The sequence below is a fragment of the Falco biarmicus genome, chromosome 4 (genome assembly GCF_023638135.1).
Source record: "Falco biarmicus isolate bFalBia1 chromosome 4, bFalBia1.pri, whole genome shotgun sequence".
Lineage (NCBI taxonomy): Eukaryota > Metazoa > Chordata > Aves > Falconiformes > Falconidae > Falco > Falco biarmicus.
The window spans coordinates 99,823,677-99,848,969 of NC_079291.1; the positions used below are offsets into that span (position 1 = coordinate 99,823,677).

The 25,293-nt window shown below is 44.6% G+C and overlaps 1 protein-coding gene across 3 annotated transcripts in view; it reads left to right on the top strand.

Moving 5' to 3' along the window:
* Positions 1–25,293, top strand: part of GRIP2 (glutamate receptor interacting protein 2) — a 285,003-nt gene that overhangs the window by 131,521 nt on the left and 128,189 nt on the right. For 2 of the 3 annotated variants that reach the window (XM_056337724.1, XM_056337725.1), the window contains exon 1: positions 5,387–5,561. The exons of the other annotated variant lie outside the window; for it this stretch is intronic. In XM_056337724.1, coding sequence (XP_056193699.1) covers positions 5,411–5,561 — 151 coding nt within the window. In that variant the 5' untranslated portion in view covers positions 5,387–5,410. Of the gene's footprint in view, positions 1–5,386; positions 5,562–25,293 lie in introns of those variants that run through there. 3 annotated transcript variants of the gene reach the window in all.

A 25,293-nucleotide genomic window follows, 5' to 3' on the forward strand; every position in this document is an offset into this window, starting at 1 on the left:
ATAAACATACAAAAAGCTAAATCTGCACCTGATGCTTTTAAAATTGGGAAGATTTTTAAAGCTATCTGAACCTTTTTTCCTTTTTTTTTTTTTTTTTGGTAATCTTGATTCTGAGACCACACTCCCTTGAAATAAGCATAAGCTTAGCATGAGTGGTTGTAAGGAACTGTGTGAATCCGTAATTGCTCTGCCAGGCCTGTGCTCTTCCATTGCTTAAGGTTTTGAAATCCCCAACTTTCATTTCTGTAGCTGTAGTCAAGCTGTTAAGATGCTGCGCACAGGTGGCAAACCTCCAACATTATCCTCTTTCTCTCTTGCCTTGATTTATTGTCATGTGTTTTATTTTGTAATAAAGCTAAAAGACCCAACTAATTTGCTTGCAATGCAGCAGTTGCAAGGCACCAAGTGGTTGTCTTCTCAAAAGCTTCTCATGATCTTTGAAAGAGCTAGAAAATATCTAAGGGAAGGGAGTTAAATGGCAGGGTGTCAGCGGAAACTTGCAGAGGGGGACAGTGCCATAGATTGGTGTTAAAGCAGTTGAAGACTTCATTAAATGATGCCTAACAGCAGTGCTGCATGGTGTGATTAATAACTGCAGCAAGTGAGGTGGTGTTTTGTGCTGTCTCTAGCCTCACTAAGCCTAGCAGAAACTCAAGACTTGTGCAACAAACAAAATATATTGTGGTAAAGAATGACAGCTCAGGCAAGGGCTTACCAGTGAAATAGTGCTTGGAGCAGGATGTATCCCCTTGTTTTGGAGGCATTTGCTCAGTGCTGAAGAAGGACATGGTATCTCTATGATGCCCCTGTATGCCACAGCGGACCCACGTGTTGCATATGGTTACCGAGATCCATACTGCAACGGTCAGTGATGTGTGGGTTGACCTGTTGGCTTTGGGAACAAACTTCCAAGCACTACCTCTGGAGAGTGATGCCTTCAATATTGCCTAGGGCTGCCTGCCAAAAAACAGGCCAGAAGTTTAGGTATGCTTAAATCTCTCTGCTGTGACTTGGATGGGCCAGCACCCAAAATTTTTGGGGTTTGTTTCTGTATCTCTTACTTGTTAGGGTCTTCATACCGACAACCTACTTCCCCTTTGTGTTTTTGTGGCAGGTGCACCACATCTATGCTTTATAAAAATTAAGGACAATAGCATTAGCTGCTTTCCTGTTTGAAATCACCTGGGATGCTCCGATGCTGAGAAATACCTAATAATACTGTTGGTTAGGGAGCAGCATCTTCCATGGAGCATAGGTTGTCCCTGCTGTCAGGGTTTGGATTAAAACAGGAGCTTGAAGGAAAGGAGGATTGCCCGGGTCAAAGTAGATCAGGAGGCTGTCCTCAGTCTCATTTTTCTGTTGAGCAAGAGGCAGCGGCTGCATGCTGCTAACTCAGGTAAATGACCCTTGTGCTAATGCTGTTTCTTATCATTTAACACAAAAATGAAACTGCTAAATTGAGACCAATTTGAAACATCCGTGGTTTGCTTTGGAAAACACATAATAGCTGCTGTACTTTAACTCTAGGACTCTGTTTGGGAAAGGAGGGAGAAGTAAATAGTTTGTGTTAACTTAGCAATATTAAACTCTTACTGTTGAACTTCCCTAAATTCTACCCAAGTCTTGGCTCTAATCAAACAGCTTCAGATAATTTGTGAGAAGTGGAAGGTGAAGCTAAGTGGGAATAGCACATGAAAAGAGTGTGTGATTACCTGAATGGAAACCAAAGTGTTTCCAGTACTCACAGTAGTTAGTGAGTTGCTTTGAAGGATTTTTCACTTCTTAAATCTTTAGTGCTTTGAGGCAGCAATTTCGACCTTCAGATGAATAGAGAGTAACTTGCTGCCCTGACTGCAGAATAAATTTTGAAAGTAGTGTGAGTGCAATCTACAGGATTAACAACCGGGCTGGCCATAAAGCAGAATTTTCCCGAAACAGGTTTTTAAGAGATCTCATGATTACTTAATCATAAAAAAGTAGCCTACAAGGCCTGGGGGGTTCATGGTGGCTGGTCATCTCTTATAGTGTCCAGCCAGACCCTGTTTTAAAGAATGTGGACACCAACCTCTCTGCTGCAGACAGCAGTTGCTCTGCAGGTGTTTGCACACTAAGGCAGACAGTGACATTGCATCAAAGATTATTTTTCCTTATTCATGTGTGTGATGGGCCATACAATGCTGTGGCAGGTGGGAAAATGCAGAATGGGCCAAGTGCAAGTAGCATCAGCAGTCACAGGGGGGACGTGCAAGTTGTATCTTTGGTCCCCAGCAGCTCATCTCGGTGAAATGCTTTATGTTGCTCCACACTGTCCTGCTTTCCTGCTGCTCACTGTATTGTTGCAGCTCTCTAAAATATTAATTAGGTGGGAAGGGGATCACTCTCAGATGACCCTCTATAACACTTCTTGCTGGATTGAGAATCTGGGCTGCAGTACAGCCCCAAATCTGTGGTGTTTTTTTTTTTTATAGAAGTAGTGGTGATTCAGTATGGACGACAACTTGAATTGGTTATGTCAGCTCTAACTAACTAATGATGCTGAAGACCAATAAAGTGACTCTTAGATTGGTTTGGCATTATTAGTCTCATTATTAATTATGTAGACATGACAGCAGCATTTAGTGCTAGTATTAACCATCAAAATAAAATGGAATTGTACTCATAAATCTCGCTAATGAGGAATATGTGAAGGATTACAGCCATTCTCAAAAGAGAGGAAATGGAGTGAGGTGGGGGAAAGTTTGGGCAAGGACACACCAGTATGTTGAGATTGTGCCAAGAAGGAGCCTGAGCAAAGGGGGAGCAGGGCTAGGGCTGAAGTCTGCCCCTGCCCTGGGTGGATAAGGTTGGGTTCGCCTGTGTGCTAGCAGGAATTATGTGTTCCATCACCCTTAAGCCCTGCTGCCTGTGTAGAGCTTCCCCTTTCCCTTTGGCACTCCACTGCCAGCTTGATATCTTCTCTGGGAACAGCTGCAAATTGTTTCTCTGTTGTGTGAGGCTGGGACAAGCATCCTGCCCCTCTCCCAGGGCACCTGTGAAATCCTTAATGCCTGTGAAGGGCATGGGGCTCGCAAATAGCAGAGATCAATGCAAGCTGGGATGAGCACTTCTCAGGGGCGGGCTCTGATGTGGATGCTGTCCAGGGACAGGAGGAAAGGGAAGCAAGCACATCTGTCCTGCCTTGGAGAGGAGGCAGGGAGATCCTTGCTCAGCAGAAGAGCTGCCTGTGCTCCTCTGTAGCCGAGCCAGCCCTGACCATGGTAAACTGTTGAGATGAGACAGTGCAAATTACCTCCTGCCTCAGAGAAAGGTGGAAGAAGAAGAATTATGCCTCAGAGGGAACATGTGAACAGCACAGTTTCCTGGGGTTGTGCAGTTTGCACAGCATTGCTTGTCTGGGGCCGTGTCTCATTAAAATCTGGGCCTTAATGAGCTGAGAAGACTGCATCCTCTAAAGCTTGCTGTTGGGGTCTGATCTGAGGCAGTGCTGGTGTGGGCGAGAGTTCAGGCCTGAAAGGGTCAACCAAGGCTGGCGTTGGCTGTTGCTGGTGGGCCATGGTCTGCCCTGTGCTGGCTGCCCATGGGGGTGATGGGCGTGGGTTGCATCTTGCTCAGTGGTGGGAGTTATGGGTCTATTTATAATCCCTCAAATGGAGTGTATGACAATTTAATTTGTACGTCCATTAATACTATCTGCTGCAGGGTTTGTTCTTAATTATTTTGCTCTGAATGGAGTTTTAGGTGCATTAACGGGCTCTTGGTTCTGCTGCCACATACTGTCCACCCCACGTATGGCTGCTTGGAGAAGGCCCTTTATGTTCCACTAATTCCACTGTCCTGGTTGGAGAGGGTTTCTCCCAAAGTGACAGACATTGCCCAAAACTCAGCTTTTCTCCTTGAAATGGCCAGGAGGCATTCACAACGGACATTTCCTTGGCATCAGTGTGGGAGATAAAGTGCTGTTGGCTCTCTCTGCAGGGCCCAGGGGCAAAGGGTTCTCGTGGGACCTGTAACCCCAGGGTCAGGAGCTACTTCAGCTCCCAAAGTTTTCCAAGGGAAGCTCATCCTGCAAGTAGGAACCAGACACCCAAGTACCTTTGTAGGTTGGTCTGGAGTTGACCTGACTATTAGTGAACTGATAATCTGCCTCTGCCATTGGTTCCCATGGGTGTCAGTGGGTTAATAAACATCTACCTTGAGTCATGTCTCATGGTCTGGTTTACAGCTGAGAAGCCAGCAGTAAAGGTGTGGGTCTGTCATCTGCCTGACTCCCAGGCAGCCTTTCCCAAGCACACAGGGTTGTTCTCCACTTAAATTCCTGACTCTGAAAACTGTCATTTACCAAACAAAATGGTTCTTTCAAGAAGAGCACTGCTCTTAGCTCCCTCCTGTTGCCTCCGTTTGCAATGCCAGGATGGCAGTAGCAGAAGGGACTCTGAGTTCTCTATGGTTGGAGATTGCCATGAATAGGAGATCATGTTAGAGCTTCCTGCATGGGGTTCTTGTGTCCTTCTCAGTGGCTTGGTTAGTGTCGGAGAGCAGCTATGGCCCTAGGTGGACACTGCAGGCTGTGCGTTGTTCTCCATTAAAGTCTGGTTAAAAATACCAGAGGATCACTTAAAAACATTTAGAGGTTCTAAATTATTTGAGCAGTTTAGAGAGTCAATCTTTGGAAATAGGTAGAAGAAGCTATTTGTGGGGAATGTATTCAGTGGTTCTGCTAAAAATGTCTTGACTAGCCACTTCACCTTGCAGTGCCTCAGTGTCTGCAGGAAAGTGGGGAAATTACTTGCCTCTTTCTAAAGGTGTTGGTGCTAAAGTGATTGCTGAAAGGCGCTGGGTAAGTGTGAGCAATTATGCCAAGTCCAGGAGAGTCAAAGTTCTTTCCTACAGACTGCACAGTTATTTAGTCTTTCTCATAGATGCATTTGCATTAGCTATTCCTAATCTTTGAAATGAAGCCAGAATTCTTTAAGAGTCACTGCTTTTTCTAAGCTGATGCTGGTTCTTTTGCCTGAGGAGCGTTTGAAATCTGCCAGAATGCATGTATTGTTGAAAACAGAAATTGAAAACCCTGTACGGGATCTGCTGCCCCTGTGAGTTATGAGCTTTCCCAAGTCATCAGGGAGACGAAATGGCTGCTTTCGTTGTCTGCAAGAGCTGTGGATGGACAGAGGCAAAAGAAATCCTTCTCTCTCCTTCCCCCCACCTCCCTCCCGCTGCCACCCAAAACTCTTTCTTTGGGTGGAAAGAAGCTTTTGACACAGAGGCGTGCATGCATGCACACACAAGCGCTTTTGTGCCTCCCAGTGACCTGCCTGTTTCTGGCTGTCCCTCCTTCCTGGGGAGCTGGAGCTGCTGAGATACAGGGGTTGGGGAGATCCCGTCCCCCTCTCTACGGCTGTGAGACCAAATGAATAAAGTGAATAAGGTTTTGAAGATCCTTAAGAAGTCATCGAGGAGGAGGAAGAGATGGAGAGACGAGCTGAGGGTGGAGGAGGAAGGGGAGAGCCATGAACTCTGTGACCCGGGTGGTTTGTGCCGTCTACACCTCTGTAACAGTGGTAAGGAAACAGGAATGCTCCTGCTCGCCTGGAGATAACGTGCCTGTTTGATATCCATTGCTTACGTGACAGGAGAGCTTCCTACAGCCACCCACCGCTGTCATGCTTTTCAAGGGCTGAAAAATATTGGTGGGAGAAGGAGTAAGGACAGGGAACTGGGACTCCTGCATCTCCTTTATAAACCTTCCCTTGCTTGTGAGGATGGCATTTGCACAATTGCGGAGTGGGGACAGCAGGGAGTCATCTTTGCAGTGGGATGGTGTCCTTAAAAGTGCAGGGAGAACATGTAGCTCATTGAGATTTTTGTTGATGTGTTACTGTATTTTGAGATATTTAAGCCTTGATGTTTATTACGTATATTTGTGCAACAGAAAAGGAACGGGAAATGGACAGATTTAGGTTGCTGTTTTTCTGAGGGATGTCTTTGTCTGCAAAAGTGTGCTGTGGCCAAAGTTGGTCTGGACCCAGGTCTGTTATATATCCACGCTTATCTTTCAAGTAAACTGTGCCACGGCTGCAATGTCATGGAAAATTATCTGGTTTGGTCTATGTATTAAAAAAAAGCCAAATGAGAGAAGCCCAGAACATGAAAAAAGGGCATTTACAGCATTCACTGACATGTCCCCAGCATGCCTGAACTCTCAGCCGGTGGCTGTGACCCAGCAGAGGAAAATGTGAAGGGCTGTGCACTTGGCCATCAGGCTCAGCTTCCTTCATTCTGCATTGCCAGCATCCAAAGGATATGAAATGCTAATGAAACTACACTTAGGATGAAGCTTACACTCATGCCTAATGTAGGTCACTGTTCTTTTCACTGTTACATTTGGTAGTTTGTTTGCAATAGTATTGTTACAGCTTTCGAACGTTTTAAGGACTCTCACTCTTTTTCTTTCTCACCCACCTAATTCTGTTGAGCCACTTTTCTGACCCTGTCCTGGAGTGTCTGATGGGCCTGTTCTTGCAAGACCCTGGGTGGCTGAAGAGCTGATTTACAGCCTGGGGCACAGAGATGTTATTGAACTTGCCCAGGGCTGCAGAGATCGGGGCCGGACAGGCCTGAGCCAGTGCCTCAGTAAGCAGCACTGGTGACTGCGCTGCTCTCTGCTGCAGCTCCTATGTGAAAAATGCTTTCAGCTAAAAATCTGCATTGCAAAGGTGGGTCAGGTCAAATGGGTGAGTGGTAGAAAGGCAGCAAATACTGAGGTGAAGGTGGCACACGCAGTTCAGACTGTCCCTTTTGTGCTTTCATGTGTAATGCCTTCTTTAATGACACCATAGCAATCAGATCATACCCTAGCATGTCTTGCCACCTTTTTCTGTGACCTGGGTCAGGCCTAAAGCCAGCCAGCTTAGGGGGCGTTTAACCGGGCTGCCCATGGCCCCAGGGGGATCCAGCCACCAGAGGATTCTTGAGCAGCTTCTTTCTCGGGTCTCTCTGAGGTTTCCCTGCTTCGTTCAGTTATAACTATGGTGAGAACTGGCTATCCTTCCGCCCTGGAACATCTTTGCTTGTAGGATTTGGTTTCATTAAATTTACTCATCCATTCATTAATTCTGCTTTCAGTTGCCCAGACTTTCTCCTGTCTTACCTCCTCAGGGTAGTTCAAGAGCCTGAGGTATGTTCTTTGCCACCATTTTTCCAGTGAAATGTACTCAAACATTTTTGTTTAATCTTGTCATTATATTTCTTACCTCATCTTTAGTTAGAAATTGATCAACAGGTAAAAAAGGAAATAAAAACCTGAAGTTATTTAGGTATCAGAAAACAAGGAGGAAGTAGAAAATGTTAGCTAGCCCTAAATTGACAGTTGTTATTATTGTTAACCTTGTGTGTATTTTACTTTATCTTTTTAACAGACAGTTGTTACCTAAGAAGGTTCACTCCCAGCCCTTGAGCCTCCCCACTGCCTGGGAGTGTGGTCCCATCAGGGTTGAGTTTGACATTCAATCCACATCCTTCTAACCATCTGCTCAGCTTTTGGGTGCTGACCTGAGAGATTGAACGCTTTGGTTATTTTTTATTTATTTGGTTATTCTTTTTGTCAAAAGAATGACACATCTTTTGAACCTGTAGTTAATGCCAGCCTGTGTGGGCAATACTTCTGTGGCCTGGGTCCATCTCAGCTGGATGTACAGCATGGACCTCTCCCTCTGAGCTATGTGTCCAGGCTGCTTAGGAGGGAAAGGAGAGGAACGGGTTCTTCCCAACCTGAAATAGACATCTCACACCCCTGGGATGAATTCTCCAGACAGTCTGTTCCTTTCTGTTGACCGTAAGGGAAGTATAAGTGACTGACTAAGATGAAGATGTCTCTCATGGGTTGATTTCTGTGTGGCTTGTAGGGTTTTGGGGGCATCAATGTGTGACTATCTAAGAAAGTTTTGACTTTACTGTCTGGATATGCTTTAGGTGAAGAGCCCTCCTTTCACAGTCTCTGCTACTTTGTAACAGTTTGTTAGCCTGAGGCTTTGTAAAAAGCTGAACCAGTGGATTTTTTCCCCTAAATGCAGGATAGGTAGTGGGTTAATTCCCCTTCTGCCATCTAGACAACAGTGATGGAGATGGATTGCCAGGAAAAAAAAGCATCTGTTAAGGTAAATGGGGAGAAAAACAGTGCATTCCTGCAGTTGGGTTCTCTGCTGGCAGTTATTCCAGCCGGTTATATCTCTACAATAAAATGTAAATGAATGCAATCATTTATTTTGCAGCCTGGAGGCCTAGTGGTATGAAAAGATAAGAGAGCATTTTCCATTGTTTATATGGTGGAGGTGGCTCTTCTGTGTCTGCTACTCTCTCTCTGATACCTTGGCAGCATCTAAATGTTGCCTTTATTATTAAAAACACATATATGGGAGTCTAATATCTTAAACAGATTAGCATGGTGTTTACAGAAGCGTCAGCCAGCCCCCACTCCCCGCAGGCTCTTGGCGTTTGTGTCCCTTCTTCAGGAGCGGTGCACAGAAAGCAGAAATGTCGTTGGCTGGCCAAGGGCTGGTAAAAAAGCAGTTTGTGCAAAGACACAGGGCAAGGAGCAACGGGCCTGTGACGTGTGTGGTTGTGGCTGGTCAGAGGGACGAGCAGAGGGGCTGGGGGATGCGGGCGAGCTGCTGCTCTGGAGGCTGGAGAAGGGGAACAAAGGGAGGTGGAGAACAATAGGGCACAGCAGTGGCATTGTGCTAATCTCTGATTGTATTTAGGCATGTTTAATTGGCCTGTCAGTTTTTCACATCTCATGCATTTTTATAAGGATTCCTCTTTGCCTCTCATTTTATCTTCTTGTAGCTCCTTGGATTTCCCTACGGACAGTCTCTCTGAATTTCTTTTGTTTCATTCCCATCCCCCTCCCCGTTTCAGAGCAGTGCTGAGTTGCCTGGCTTTGTGGTGTGTAAGTAAAGGCAGATTCAGCAAAAGGCTGTTTAGGAAAATACCACATTATCCTCAAGAGGGGGAGAAATTTGGTATGGGAGGGGGGATTTCAGCGACCTAGGCGTGTGCTATCTGTCATAGCTCTCTTTGCACTGGACTAGGGCTCTGAATTTAAACCCACATTCCAATCATGTGTTATGCTATGGGGAATTAAAATTTATACTGGAGTTTTTTTGATTTTTTTTCCTCTGGTCCCTCTGAAAGCTAAGATATATTTATTCTTCTGATTTTCCACCCATTATCAGCTACCTTAGAAATACAGAGCTACTCAATTTCTAGGTTAAATAAATACATTCAGAGGGATGTTGCTCAGCCTTTCAGATCATGTGATAAACTCCTACCCTTCCATTGCTAAGTGATGCCAGACCTACTTGCTTCATCCTCCCACAAGAAATCCCCCAGGCACAAAATTATGAAACCAAGCCATCCTTGTAAAGCCACTGGCTGAGCTCTCCAGAATTGTTCCTGCATTTCTTGTGGCTTTGAAGTTCACAAGTGATGGGGCTTGGAGTGATGTGAGGACCCACAGAGATGCAGCCCTGGCAGGTGAAGGAGATCAGGAGCTGCAGTGATCATTGACAGTCTCCTCCTAGAGCCAGTGTTGTCCCACCTGATCCCTGGGGTGAAGACAAACATCTTCAGATAGGTGCTTGGCCCAGAGAGGGACCATACCAACAAAAGAGTCCAAAACTACATGGCCAGGCTGTCGAAGGGTTTGGGTGCTTTAGGTACCTTTGGGCCTGATGAAGCTTGGTAGCCTTTCAGAAATGTCTCAGCATCAGGATTTGGGGACAGGTGCTCTGGACATCATGGGGCAAAGCTTATGAGGAGCCAGTGGGGTATCCCAGCCTCTGGGCAGCAAAGGAGATGCAAAGAGCTGCAGGTGGTGGTGGTAGAAACCAGGAGTAGGTATCTCAGCCTTGCTTGCTTTGGAAGAGGCATCTGTACCTCATGCCAGAAAAAAAGCAGCTGCCATAAGTTCCTCTGTGTCCCATCAGTGGGCTTGTTTTCACATGGCTTTTATGCATTTTGTGATGACTGTTTGGTTTGTGACAATTTATTGTCCTGCAGGGTTGTCACCTCTCTTTATATCCTATGGGTCTCGCTGTACAGCAGTAAATCATTGCAAAGCTGATAGTTTAGTTTCCAGCCATAAATTCAGATGCTGGAAAAAGAAATTTATGTATTACTATGCCTCTCTTTGAACATGGCTGTTCATAGAGCTCCATGTACCCCAGGTGTGAAGACATTGTTTGGTAAAAGTGGTGATAACTAAAATAGCATCTTGAGGAACCTCTAAATAAATGTTTGCCTTTTTTATATGGGAATACAGGACGTGAAGTGATTTGGACAGGGCGATACATTAGGGAGGGGGAAGGGATAGGAAAGGAAAAAAGGTCCTTCACAGAGCATCTGTATGAGGTGGGGTGTATGTGTACTGCAGTGTCTTGTGTGGTCTGGGGCCAGTGCTGGAGTCCTGCAAGCAGCAGTCAGGAAGCTGGGGCTTAACATGCTGCAGGTCCTGGGACAGCTCTGAGACCTGCCACCAAGGGTTCTGCTAGTGGGACCAGTATTGTCACTGATGGAAAAGGGAAAACCCAAGGGCAGAGATCAGTGTGTGGCTGGGAAGAAGTCAGGGTTAATAGCACTGAGGTTGTAGATAAAGGCAAAGGATCCTGAGAAGGGCAATAGGCTGGAGACTTGAATAATCCTCTCTCTGCCTGTGCCCTGCGGTAGCGAGCACGCTGTAAACGAAGCAGTGATTAGCAGTTATGCTCGTATCACAAGATAGAAAGTTGTCTATTGAGCTAGAAAGAGTTGCCCTTTTTCAACCTTTGGAAGTGATTTCCCTTGTGGTGACCAGCAGGAGAAACCTGTATTTTCAAAGTGGAGCCTGGTGCCCTTTCAAAGCCCTGACACCTCCCATCTCCCTCTTTGCTGAAGGGATGGTGGGGCTGTGTTATTTGTAGCTCCTCCTGGGCACCCCGCTTGCAGGTCATGCAGTGGCTGCGGAAGGGGGATTGGTAGCGTATACCGGAGGCTTAGAGGTGGTTAAAAGCTCATGAAGGGTTATGGGATCTCTAACTTCCAGGAACGACAGAGAAAGCTTTTCATCAAGCAGAATCATTCTATTGTAACCCAACATAAAATTCACTGTGAAAATATTCAATTTCAACATTTTCAGCAATTAAACCCTTCATCCAGACTGTTTGGTGCTAGAAATTAATTAACTGATAATATCCTCTTTAGAATAAGGACAAATGTTTTCCTGTCTTTGCTGAAGGCTAATATTTGCAAAAAGAAAAGTAGATGAGTTCCTTAGATCTCCGTAATGTTGCCCCAATAAATATACTTCCTTAGTGTTAAGCTTTCCATCAATTTCTGCCTGCCTCTTTCTCACATTTCAGGTAATGCTAAGCACTAGAGAGTGGCTAAATCAAAGCTGCAGGTTTCAGCTTTTAGAGGACTGGTCAGATTCAATCCAGTCCTTCCATCTTGGGGTTACTTGTAATAAATGCCAAGGAAACGGCTAAGAGTGAAAATGTGTCATGGGACAGGCAGTCTTTTTCTTCAAGAGCAAGGAACTGAATGTTTATATGGTTAGAGATGGCATCCGTACCTCACCTGCTTAGCAAGTAGTTGCAAAAGCTGGGTAGTTAGTCCTTTTTGCACCTGGATCTTGAATTAGTCTGTGGCTGAGACAAGCACAGGTGAGCCTAGAGGCCAGCTGCTTGATTTCCTAGGGAAGCAGATGTACTGAATTAACTTCTCAAAATACTCTTTCGTGCTTGCTCTGGTGGCTTGTTTATAGTTGAATAATAAAAACAAGTAAGCAGAGCCAGGCTCCTCTGATCCATCCGAAGCCCCACCAGTATGGTGCATTGACACTGACTTTGGAGCAAAGTGTTTTCCTGCTCATTCATCTGATGATGGGTCAATCCATTAATAAGGAAATGCAAATAGAGAGTGGGAGTTTCAGGCTCCCTGGCTATAAAATGCAGCTTTGATATTGTTTTTAGATGTCAACATAAAATATAAGGTATAGACTGAATGGTAGCCTTTGTGAAGGGCCGAGTTTGGCATTGCTAATTAGAGAAATGAATGTGGCAATTCCTTGGCGAGGGAAATGTAGGGTAATGGGGTAGGAAAGTACTTCAGAAATAGGGATGATAATAAATAAAGTCTGAAAAGAGTAGACATGGGAGCTGGAGTTCTCAGTCGCGCTTGGACAACAAAAGTAACTATCTCCCTTAGTGGGAAGCATGAAATTGATGGTAAGTGCTGTTCAAAATACCACCTGTCAGTGAGGTTTCATCCATTTTTAATTGTGCTATCATAATGATAATTACTATGATTTAGACATTTCCCAAACAAGTTTCTAGTTAATTATGGGTGCGGTCAATTCTTGGAAGAGTGGGCCACCGCTGTGGTGGTGCAGCTCTGGGTCTGATAACCGTAGGGGCTGGCAAATCTGCACCCACTGTCAAACAGGGTAAGAAAATCAAGCCTTGTGTGAAAGGAAAACGCTTAAAGTAGGAAAAATTAATGATGAGTTTCCAGATGGATGTATGCATTTAATTAGGGCTGGGCTCAGTTCCCTGTTCTGTGGTTGGCTCCCAGTCCAGTACTGGGCAAACCACTGATGGGCAAGTTTTCTGCCAGAGTAAACTGGTGTGGCTGTTCTGCAGACAAGAAAGCAATGCCAGTTCTGTGCAGCAGTGGATGTGGTCATTAGATTTGATGGTGGACAAGGATAATTTAGCTTGATGTCCTGTAAAAACGCAGGCCAAAACCTTCATCTGTGTATCCCTAGTAACCTGGATGAGACCAAGGCAAATCTTCTGGCTGGTTTTCTGGAAGGCAGACCTCTGGTTTTGATTTAAGGAGACCAGAACACACATTGTGCTCTTTCCCCAAGTAATTTGTTCTTGTGAGTGAAACATGTTTACTGCTGTTATTTTAGAAAAGGGATCTGTATTTTACAGTTAAAAATTGAGAGAATTGCATTTCTCTCAGTCCGTTCTTTCTCTGTCTTCTCTGCTCAAACCGCACTCAGTGTCATACAGGAACATTTGTACAATGTAGGCAAAATGAGCCCTCAGATGAGGTCTGTATAAGCAACCATAATATTGGTGCACTGTATTTAATGATAATAATAAAATTCAATTTCCTGGGTCCTTAAGACCTCTTGAACAGTCTACTATTGATTAATAATCATGTAACTTGGAATTTTCAATCTTTGGCTTAAAATACAAAGAAATTTTTTTACTGGATGCTAAATATCAGTAACAGCAAGCCTACCAGCATGAACATGCTACTTTAAAAGGTGTATGTATTTCTTAGAAGAAACAGTACAGATTCTGCATTATTATTTTAAATTTCCTAATATAACCCATCTGAAGTGAGGCTGTTTAATGTCAAAGCTAAGCTGCATGTTGCAGGCATGGCAGCTTTCCTATCATCCTTTTTGGGGCTGGGAAGACCTAAGGCACTCTGTAACTAACAGTTAAATTTGTGTATTCTCTTTTAACTGTGCTCACAGTAAGAGACTGCAGCTGGCACTTAAACTGGGTAACAAGAACCTGCTTAAAAAGGGAAATGACTTTTGGCCTTTGGCATACTAACTGGTCCCAGGCTGTTACTAGTTAATTGCTTCATTAGCACAACAACAATGTAAAATACAGTGAGAAGACTGTCAGGAGTACATACATGAAGGCTTCCTGTGACCCCTGTCTAGGCGAGCATCTGCAGTCAGCATTTGCAAGAGGCTTTCGTTCTTCTAAGTAATTTGGCAGTCAGAGTGAGTGGCAATACAGCACATGGAGATAAGACTATTTTAATTTCTTGCTTCAGGAGACTCAGCTGTCTCCTTGGAAAGGCTGGTGCCTTGTCCATGGATTCACAGATTGAACAAACAGACTGTACCATTTAATTATTAAAGAACAGCTTCAGCATTTCCTGGCAAAACTCTGGTCTTCGGCTGAATCCTGGCGACAGTGTTCCACCTGCAGCACCACGCTTCTTACCATGAGCAATAGGCAGCACTGCTTTGGTTGCTACTCTTTGAAATAATACAGCTCTCATAGCCTCATTTCCAAATGTATACAGTGTTTTCTTGCAGTTAACTAGCTGCTGTTATTTACTACTATTGCAGCAGCATTTCCCATTAGAGACCTGACTTCTTTTACGCACTGTATTGTGCAGAAGCAGGACAGAAGGATGAGCTGAGAATCAAGCACCTGAGCTTTTGGTTTGCTGTAGATGGTGATAAGACTGCAGCATCACTACTGAAACACTACCAGGGAAGTATGTAAGAATACTTTTACGTGTGAATTGTCAAGATGTTCATGTCAGCTGATAATAATTACAGTAGGAGGAGATGTCTTGAGTGATACTGATAGGGCTCAAGTTGAAGCTTAGAAAAGGAAAATAGATGTGAATGTTTAAATTAGCTGCCTTCTTAGTTTTGGGACATAATCCAAATGCCATTCACCCAGTTGAATTGCAGAAAAGTGCCCATAAAATCCTACACATTCAGCCTTCCTGCCAATCTGGGGTGTGAATTATTATGGAGAGGACAACTAGGAAGACATCACCAGCACTAGCTTTCACCCCTTGCCTTCACTTGCCTTTAAATCATCTTCCTTGATTTCTAGTCATAGTCTAATCTAGATACAAACCTTTAGCATCTCAGCGGATTGGGTTGGAGGCACAGTCCCCACAAGCATTCCTTTTGAAACTGGGACCATGGAGCTTATGCACAGCTGCATTCATGGTCCCAGCAAATGCAACGGTGAGAATGGGGATTTCTCCAAAGAGCCTCTTGTGGGTTTCTTGAAGCTGATGCTATAGGCAGTCGAGGGTCGGGAGAAGTTCTAGTTCAAGGAAATAATTGTATATAGCCAAAGAGTAAACATGGCATTGCTCATGACAGCCTTCTGTGAAGCTGTTGAGTTTGTAAAAAGTTGCACAGGATGTTCAGAGCATGTGTCAGAAATCACCTGAGGATGCAAAAAGTAAGAAGGGTTTTCAAAATACCGAGGGTGAAGGTTAATGACTAGCCTGTTTGTCTACTTAGCTGATCGCAGTTTCGTGACACTGTCACCTTCATAAGTTATTGTCAGGGTAATTAAACCTAATAGTACCACATCAAATTCCACCCCCCCCCCCATGTTACTTCATTGGGAGGCTGTAGCCTTGCACAGGGGAAAGCTGTGCCCATGCTAATTAGGACCAGGCATGGTACCTGTAAAGCATAATTTAGATGGTTTCCTTTTGGGAATTGAGCTAATTGAGCATGGTTTCAATGAAACTGTTCCTCGTTCATGCTGTCACTGGGATCATTTATTAAGGGTAATCAGTTAAAGCAGTACAGGTGTCAGTGTGGGCAGACCATCTCTCACAGACGTTTGTTACTGACAGTGTCAACACATGAGGAGAATGAAGCCTGACTCCCTGCCCCGAAATAACAGCATTTGTTAGCAGCATATTTGATTTAACAGGCACCAAGAGGCAATAAACTTGGATCCTGAAGTCTGTTCGGTTGCTTTGGGGAGGGGGTGAGCACCTTCTGGCTGCTGGCTACCCTGGTGCTGCTCGACTTTACACAGAGGATACGGGTATTTCTATGGGAATTTGCACATCAGGAAGGAGAGCTCCATTGCTAACACGCAGCATCCTGCGAGTCTATGGGATATCTGATTTTTATAGATCAACTTCTCCCACGTTTGGTTCAAGGCATATCAGATTTCTTGTTTCAGCATTGATCCAACTTGCTTATCAAAGACAGACTTTTTGTCTCCAAATGCTTTAATGCCACGTTTGGCCAATGTTAATTGCTTCTGTGGCTCTTGAAGAGCTCCCAAACTCTTACGGGGGGATCTGTTTTCTAATTGCAATGGCTTATCTTAGCATGCACTGTGGCGTGAATATTTTTGAGAGATACCTTCGGTCTATTGTTGGTTAGTCTGTTTGACGTATTTTTACTGGGCAGAGGTATCCAAGAGCAAAACCATCTGTAGTGAACTTTGTTTATTTTGCTTTCTTTTTAAATAGAAGATGTACAGTGGTTAGGCAGTTTAATATAGTCTGATCTATAATGATGATAAAAAGCCTGTTAGCCCAGTCTCTGGTAATATCTGTTTTCACTTTTTGCATACAATGAGCAAACATGAAATGAAAATGAAAAAAAAAAAAAAAGAAAACGCTGCCTTTCCATAGAAATCTCTAGTTTTCTTCCCAGAACCCATTTTATGGGTCTGCCTGCTGACTGTACACATATTCATATAGAACTGAGCCATATTTAAAGTAAAGTTGGAATGTCCTTTAAACTACTGAAGAGAAGATGAAAATAATTTGAACAAATTCACAAAGGCAGTATTATCAGTATTTTTAACATTAATGTATTTAATCATAACTGTACCTGTTAGTAAGGGAAATACTGCCTTTTTAAAATAGGTTTTAGTATAGTGTGTAATTTTCAAGGTATGTATTAGACACATGGGATTTTGCATTATTATTCCTGAGGAAGGAAAAGAAATGTATGGCAACTTCAAGGAAAAAACCAAGCTAATTTAATGTGAGCTGTACTTCGACTAGTTTCTACTCCTTTGATTTTGTTCTGATATGTATTTTTAAATATTTACATGAATAGAAGACTTCTTGTCTTCCTTGCCATTTCTCTACAGTTGCTATTATAGGAAAAGTCTAATCATTGCCAGGCAGGTGAACGCAGCAGTACATACATATATTCTGTATACTGAATATTCATTAATCACACTGTGTTCTGCTTTATTTTTCTGAAACTTGGTGTATGCCTATTTTTGTTATCCTCTTGCATTATTTGCAATTGATTCTATGGCTTGGCAGAGCCACTTCAAATACCAGACATGATAAATGGTAATAGATTTCCCATTATACAAATGCTTTTTTATCCTCTTAGTTTAATTGCTGCATTTCTCTCTCCTCCTATTGTGCACTCTTGATGACCAGTGTCCCCACAGACATTTTCTTAGCTGAAATGAGGATTAGATTTATATGCGGGACAGCTGAAAACACACTTGTTTCAGTATCAAAGAGAAACAGCTGTGTTTTGATTGTGACTGGAATTTCCTCTGAAGTAAAACCAATTGTCTTGGGACATCCAGGCAATTCCCCTGGCTAAAGAAGTTCTCTGAGCCTCTCAGAGGAGGGTAAACTGGATCTGAATATTCAGGTTTATGTCTGAATATGCTTAAACCTCAATGATGAGCCTAGAGAGACAGTGAAATAGCATGATTTCTCTAGTCTTATTTGTAGACTGGTACTTCAGCTTCATGAAAGCAGGCAATATCTGGTGCAAAATGATACTTTGATTGGGAAAACTATGTAGTTCCTCTGTTACAGCCTCAGTGAAATTAACTGGAGAGGCATGCGCTCAGCAGAGGTGAGAGAAGAAAAAGCAACCTGGACAGAGCAAGCAACTGTGTGTGAGGAGCTGGGGATCAGCGCTCAGGCTGTCTCAGAAACTGAACATCGGGGGCTCTGTGTGATCTGCTCAGCCCCTTTGGGCTTTTGCAGCTGTGGCAGAAGCAGGAGAAGCCCTGTTGTCTGGCCCCATCCTTCGACCCATCATCAGCCCCATGTGCATGTTTCTCATGCAATTCAAACAAGCTCAGGCTTTTTGTCTGCTGTATGAGATATTAAATACATGTGTTACATCTAAATTTATCTTTTTAGTATACCTGTACACACCTGTCAAAGCTTTCAACTGTATATTTTAAAGAAAACAAGATGGAATCAAGAAGAAAATCTCTTGTGCTGTTACGTAAAGATTGATCTCTAAAGTGCTGAGGGTTTGAGTTTACAGCGTCTGTAATTGGAATTCGTGAATTTGAAATTCAGTGTTAGCTCCTCTGAGACTGCTGTTTGTGCTGTGCCGCTAACGCTGCCACACGTTCAAAGCAGCTCACTTTTAGCCCTTTCCTTGCTGGAAAGCTTTCTGGGTTGGTCTGTGTTATATTTTCCTTTAATTCCAAACTTACACCTTCGAGTTTGAATTTACCCAACTGCATGTATCCTTCCAGCCTAAAAAGTGGGAGAGTGGCTCTGGTAAATAAGTGCAAAGACTCGGTGTCAGAGCACGCTGAGGTCAGGCGTTGGAACTGAGTTATTCTGCGCTGTGTCTCTAAGGGGTCTCCTGAAAAGATGCAGCGCCTTGCTGCCTGCAGCAGTTGGTCTGTGGAAACAATTTGAGACCTCCTAAGTCATCTGTGGGATCAGCAGAAATGTCAGCTGGAGAAGGTGCTTGGAGATCTTGTATTGATAAACTCCCAAATGTCCATCTATTAAAAGCAGCCTTTAGCCCTCAGGTATTGGCTTAGTAACGGGGCTTGTCCTATAAATCCAGTTTCCCTGTGTGTTCCTGGAAGGCACCCTTGGGCTCCCCAGGGACCATGGTAAGAAGCAGTTGAGAACTGCTTCTACCATTGACTGAATTCCCATAGAATGAAGAGTATCTTAACACACCGGGAGAGGCTCAGCTTAGTAGAAAAGGCCAACCAAAGTGCTACTCCCAGTGTGATTTGGGTCTAAAAGTCAGATGAAAGGGAGTAGGAAGATATTGGTCAGGCAGAGTTCTCAGCATGTGTCCTTCTCCCAGAATAACATGGGGATGAGCAGGGCTGGGCAAGGAAGGCAGTGAGACCTGTTGTGCTGTCACAAACTCTATCCAAGGTCCTCCCACCCAAAGAGAGTGGGAAGAGTCCATGTTCCTCTGTGTGGTTCTCCCTGACTTGGAAAGTGCGCTGTGAGGAGATGGAGAAGAGCAGGAGGTGTGTCGGGGGCAGAGTGTACGCGTGTATGATCAGTAACACGTGCAGCTCAGACCTAAAAAGATCTGGGGGGCAAAGTACACCCCGTTACCATTGATGCCTCTCTGTCCCAGGGATGCAGGTGGGGGACTGCAGAAAGAGGATGGTTTGTGGAACCAGAGACACACGAACCATAGTCCTGTTTCTTGTTGAACACAGAGACAATCGTACATACGGAAGCTCTGGAGATTACCATTTTGAGGCACTATTGGGCTACGCAAGTCTATGTTTACCCCCGCTTGACCCCGCTTGAACAGACAAATGAATATGACTAAGCCTTGTAAAGACTTAGTGGTAAACCTCTGCTGTTGTTTTCTTCTGGGCATTCAAAAATCCAGAAAATTATTCCTTTGCAAATCTGATTTTTGGTGTCAGCGTGTGAGAAAAGTGAGATTGCTATCGGACTAGTAAGCTGAATAAAAGAACAAGTAGCACTGTATCTTCTCAGCTAGTATATCTCAAATGGCTATTCCTTGGGTAGATTTATTACACTGTCTTTAGTATATTGTATATGTATTTCACCCCACTGTGCCCCCTGTATTTGGCAGGGGGTGACTTGGGGACTATGAGCTGTGTTTTCTCATGGTGTGACCCACAGGCTTTTGGTTTTTCATGTCCCCTTAGTCACCAGACCTGGCTGGACAAAGGGACCTCCTTCCTTTTAGGTGCACCAAATTGACCCTGTCATGCTGGCTTTGAGTCATTGCACAGGTCCTTCAGATTCCTTTCTACCCCACAGAGTAGGCCCTCCTGAACGTTGCTGGTCCTTTCAGGTGGGTGTGCTGGGTCTTGCCAACAGTCCAACCTACACAAACCCTCCAGTGGTATGGCCGGGAAGGAACCTCCGCTGTCTCCCGCAGCATGAGCTCCTGGTGATGGTTTGTCTTGGGCTGATTTCTCATGGGGATCCAGTATGGCCCTGCCAAGAGTAAGGCATCCATTTTGCCTTCCACTAAATTCCCTGGTAATTCTGCCCAAAATAAGCTTGGTGTTTTCTACTACTTGATAACCCTTCCTGAGAACTAGTTGTATCCTAGGGTGCTGCCTGGGGCTGCCTGCTGTCCTCTGCTGTATGCAAGAGCTTATAAAAACAAAAGCTCTCCAGCAGTGTGAAGGTGCAGCCCTGAAGTGCCCCAAGGCTGCTCCATCCCCAGCAAAAATCTCCAGTATGATCCATCATCCCACTTCATCAAGTAGGAGGTGGCACTTGGGATACATCAGGCGTCTCATCTGGGGAGCTGATGTTCAACAGGTGCCTTGTGTGTCCTTGGTATGGTGGCTTTGCTCTCAGGTCTGCAGGACGTTGCTGATGGTTTCTGCAGACACAGGTTCTTTTGCAGAAGTTTCTTTACCAGGACTTGTACAGCTGGGGCCGTTACCGGCGCACAGCCCCACAGCACGTGTGCTGGTGCCGGGTTTCTGGTGAGCTGGTTCCATAGAATTGTGGGCTTTTATCTCCGTGGTAAAGTCTGAATTAGCTTTCTGCTGAAGTGCAAGCAGGCACCAATGTGTACCAAGGAATAGTATTACTTTGTAAATTAATATGTTAATGTAGTAGCAGATTCCCAGCCCTTAACAGCAGGAGACTGGCGATAGGTTTATAAACATCAATGAGGGATTTTATTCATCTAGGCAAGATAACAAGAACAGCCCCGCACTGAAAGTATTGGAAAGGGTCTGTGCCCCTTCTAGCTTTGTCTTTGCCATCCTCCCCCCAGAAACCCATCCCTCTCACTCTCTCTGCCACTACATAAAGCACGATTCCGTTTCACAGTAATCATAAATTAATTTTGAGCCAGCAGCCCCTTGCAGAGCCAGGCAGAGGTGCGGAGGGAGAAGCGGCACAGAGCCATGTGAGGAGCGCTGAAGGCTGCGGTCGGGAAGATGTTTGCTGTTTCACTCAAGTGTCGGCTCGGGGTGGTGAGACGGAGGAATAAAGGTACACAGAGAGTGGAGCGGCTGGCTCCTGCCTGCGAGGGACATGGAGGGGGGCTCACTCGAACCTTTACTTTTTCTCAGCTGAGCAGGAGGAGGAAGCTACATCATCCGTGATTGATTTTCGCCCTTGATATGCATTGGTGGGGGGAGTAGGATTATCTTGCTTTCTTGCATGGTGTATATTTTTCAGAGGTTGTTTGGTTTTGGTTTTTTTCCTGTTGACTCTCTAGATTTTTATTCTCTCCATCTGCCATGGTTTTTATTGCAGTAAAGTAGATTCAGGTGTGCCTCAGTCTCACAAGGTTTCCCTCCTCCCATGCAGGAGCTGTTACTTTGCAGGGAGAGGCACTTGGGTGTATGCTGGACCCCACCAGACTGTTTGGGAACCCTGAGGTCTGTCCCTCCCCGCACTCCTATGAGGGGATGGGTTGAAAGGATGAGAAACCTGGGAGGATAACGGGGAGAAAATAAACTTTGAGAAGATGTGAGGAGCAGCAATATTTTAAGTGTATTTCCAAGTAATTTAATCCGAGACAGGACAGAGTGTCTGTTCTCACAGTCCTGCAGTGTTGCATGTGATGAGAAGTAAAGAAGTTTTTTGTGCCAGACTGTGATGCCGGGGTCCCTCGCCCCCCGTTTAGTTGTGTGAGTGTTAGATGGTCTCTAAACTTCTGTGGTGGAGGTTGCTGTGACTGCAGACTCCCAGCTTGCAAGGTGCTATGCAGCCAGTGTTCAGCCCCATTGCTGTTGCCTTTAATTTCTGAAAGGTTTGCATTTTAATGGGGCCTGGAGCCGTCACTAACTGCTGGGAGCTCTGCGCTCTGTGCAAGCCCTTACTGCCAGCGGCACTCCTGCAGCAGATCAAAGTCCTTTGGTGTAAAGGAAGACAACTTGCATTTTTATGGGAACCTCTAAAGAACAACAGCTTTTAGGGGGTCGGTGTAGGATATTATTGATTTCAGGCTTCACTGAATGCATAAACTTGGTTACCCTCACTTGAGGAGAGAGAGAGAGACTTACTTGCTGGTGCAGGGTACTGTGTGTTGATACACAGGAGCTCTGTCGGGACACTGACAGGTTCAGAACTTTGGTAGCAAAAGGAAGGGCCTGAGCAAAATGCATGTGTTTCTGACGTGGACTAGACCTTAAGTCTGGGGCACAATTCCTGTGTGTGACTTGCCTAGTGAGTAAAAATGTGTTTGCTCATATCAGTGTTGCAATTCCATGGGACAAGCCTGAGTATAGAGCAGGAGCCTGAGGACTGCTACTCTTGCTGTTGGTTATTGGGGTGCTAAGAGAGCAAGGGAGCATGTGGGTTATGATTGCCTTACCGTGCTCCTTCCTGGAGTGTGTACAAACAGTGCTGGGCATGCAGAGGCATCAGCAAGATAGTCTCTTGTGCTCCTTGCTGCACATAAGGGCATGTTCACCCTGGGGTTACCATCCTGCTGTGGAAGCCTCAGAGCTGAGCTTATTTCAGATGGATGAATTTGTATTTGGCATCATTTGCCTTTGACAGTTTATGCTGGTGCTTCTTTCTTTCTTCTCCTCCCTGGTTTGGGGACTTCATGGGCTTTGCTCTGCACTGGAGGAGTTTCGTGTTCTCCAGCAGGATTCCCACCTTCCAGAGTGGTGGCTGGAAGTGCTTGGATCAAATGCACCCCTGGGGCCCTTCTTAGTGTGGAGATGCCAGGAGAAGATTTGGTGCCCTGTTAGCTTTTCCAGTTCTTTTTCCCTGGCATGCTTTTTTGCTCAAGCATCCCAAAGGAATTGACAATAGTATTGTAACTTGAGGGGTTTTTTCTTCTGCAGTTTTCCAGGGAACTCAGGAAAGACTGTTCTGACAAAGGGAGAGCAAGTGCATTTGTGCCTGTAAGACACTGTGAAAATGCAGCCTGAAATTGCAATAAAGGTTAAAGAAATGATATCCCTGTACTACCTGATCAAGTTTCAGTAGCCTTGGTTGACATATTTGGAATTGACTTAAATCACCTGCATTTTTTAGTGACAGATTTAAATGTGAGAATCACTAATCCAATGCTAAATTGTACAGCTTTGATCAAGGATTAAACTGAGCTGGAATTGGCTTTTGGGAGTAGAGCTTTGAAATGAACAGCCAGAGAGACACGTTGTTACTAGTCTTCTATATTTTGGGACAGCTGATGTTTAAAGTGCATCCCCAAAAGATTGAGCAAAAATACATGATGGCTAGGCACTGTTGCTGCCAGAATGAGCCCATCGTGACTGGGCAGCAACCAAGGGCAGGAGCTGTATGAGTTATGCCAGCAAGTAATGAACTCTGCTGTATTTCCCATCTGTAAATGCTCAAAACCTAGCTATCTGTTGCATCCTAGGAGATGGTCAGGCCTGATGAAATAATTTGTTATTTGGCACTAAAAATCCCCACTACCTTTGTTTTGAAGAGAGAAAGGATGACATAATGAAGGATTCTGCAAAGAGATGTGTGAAAGAGGGTGGCAGATACCCCAGCCCAGGTATCTGTCTGCCCTCTGGTCCGGGCATTGATGTGACCCTGTGTCCCAAAAACACGAGCTCTATGCTTGCTAGGGGAGATACTCCTGCTAAAAGTTGATTGTCATTTAATTGTAAGGTAATTTGTTCAGATCTTAGCTATGGTGGCTGCTATTAGATTTATGTAGTTTTAAGTTTAAACACTGTCACAGAAATGAGGATCGATCTCCCTGCACTAATTGCTACACTCTACTTCACCACGGACCCCTTCCCACAGGCTGGCACTTCTTAGGTAAGCTTTCCCCCAATTCTTTGCTTTCTGCTATATTTTCTTTTCCTTCTCTGAAACTCCAGCTGCTCCTCCTCAGCTAATCCCCTCACTTCAGAGAGAAATTCTTGCTTTTGGTCTTCTTAGATTCCCCCTTTCTTTCTCTCACTGAGCCCTTGAGCTTTTCCTGGCACGGGGAACACTCACAGTTAATCCAGCAGGCATTCATTTGGCTGGCCAGGGATAGGCAGCGCTTCCCTGCCCTTGGCTCTGCAGCTGCCTTTGGCCAACATCAGCTCGTACAGCTGTAGGGCTCCTCGCTCCTCTTCAAGGTCCCTTGATCCTCTGCACAAGGGGCTATTGAAACCCCCAAGGAACGAGCAGTCACTTGTCCAATACAGTAATTAAAATTTCCTCAGTATTAGTGGGTTTTTCCACTGGAAAAGCTAAATTACACTCACAAATGCTGTGGATGTAATGTAGCAATGCCTGTTCGAAGGGTCATGGCTCCCTGTGCCTGTGTTACTACCACGCATCCCGCTGCTGTGATTTCTATATGGCCATGCCTGACGTTCAGCTGAGCTCAAATTGGACTGTTTGGAGAGTGGTGGCTGGTGGTTGCCTTCCCTGCTAGACCCAATTACCGCAGCAAATCAACTGTATATTATAAATAAGTAAACAGAAGTGGTGGAGATCCTAAAATCATTAACCAGATACATGTGTCTGCCTGAAAAGTAGCAAATGAGGCAATCTGAAGGCGCCCTCACTGTTTCTTCTGCTTTCCAAAGCCTGAAGCCCAAGGGAGAGGATGCTCTGCAAGAGCTCGTGAGACCAGGAGTTGCCAGAGCCACCAGCAATACACACAGAGGGGCCTGGACCCCCCTGCTATGGTGGAAGAAAATACTTGGTTACTTGGTGTGAAATGCTGAAGCTTAAAACATGTTTACTTTTGTCCACTCTTAATTTTTCCAAGTATGTGGTATGAACAGTGTTAGAGTACTAAAAGCCATTTTACTGTTACTTTGTCAAAAGTAATTTGGAACATGCCAGGCATCAAAATTTTTAAAAGAAAATATATGTACTGCTTTTCTTACCTCTGTGTTTTTCAGCCTTTTAAGCTTCACTGAGTCATGTTTACTACCTTTTTTCATTCTTTCTTTCTTTTTTTTTTTTTGACTAGGTGCTTTCTTTTACTTTTTTTTTTTCCTCTGTTGTGTTTGAATGGGAACTGAGAAAATAAGTAAGCAAAGAAAAAGCATCCTGAAAACCCCAGGAAGAAGCTAGAAGAATGCGTTCAGAAAAACTGTCAAATAGCATAAGACTTGCAATAAAATTTCCAGTTTTAGCACAGCAGCTTTTATGCTGAGATCTTGTGCGTGTAGGCATCCTGACTTGTCCTTTAGACAGAAGTTAATGCGTCCTGTTTGGTGTAGGAAGATGTTCAGTTTTATTTCCATGTTTTTGTTGTGAACAGTGTTGTGGAAGTAAATCCCAGGAATCAGGAACAAGCTCTTGTGCCATGTCACCTTGTTTGCTGTACTGCAGTATCACACCATAAAGCATCCTGGCCACATTTCATAGCAGGGAGTGTTTCTGTGACAGTTCACCAAAAGATTTGCTAGCTGCACAAAACCAGGGATGTTTTGGATCTCTTGTTGACGAGGAGGGGCGAAAAAGGGTAAGCAGGTAAATTGTTTCCATCCTGTGGTGTGGTGCCAAATCCAGGGTGCCACACAGTGAAGTGTTAAGAGTGCAAAGTCCTATGGAGCATCTATT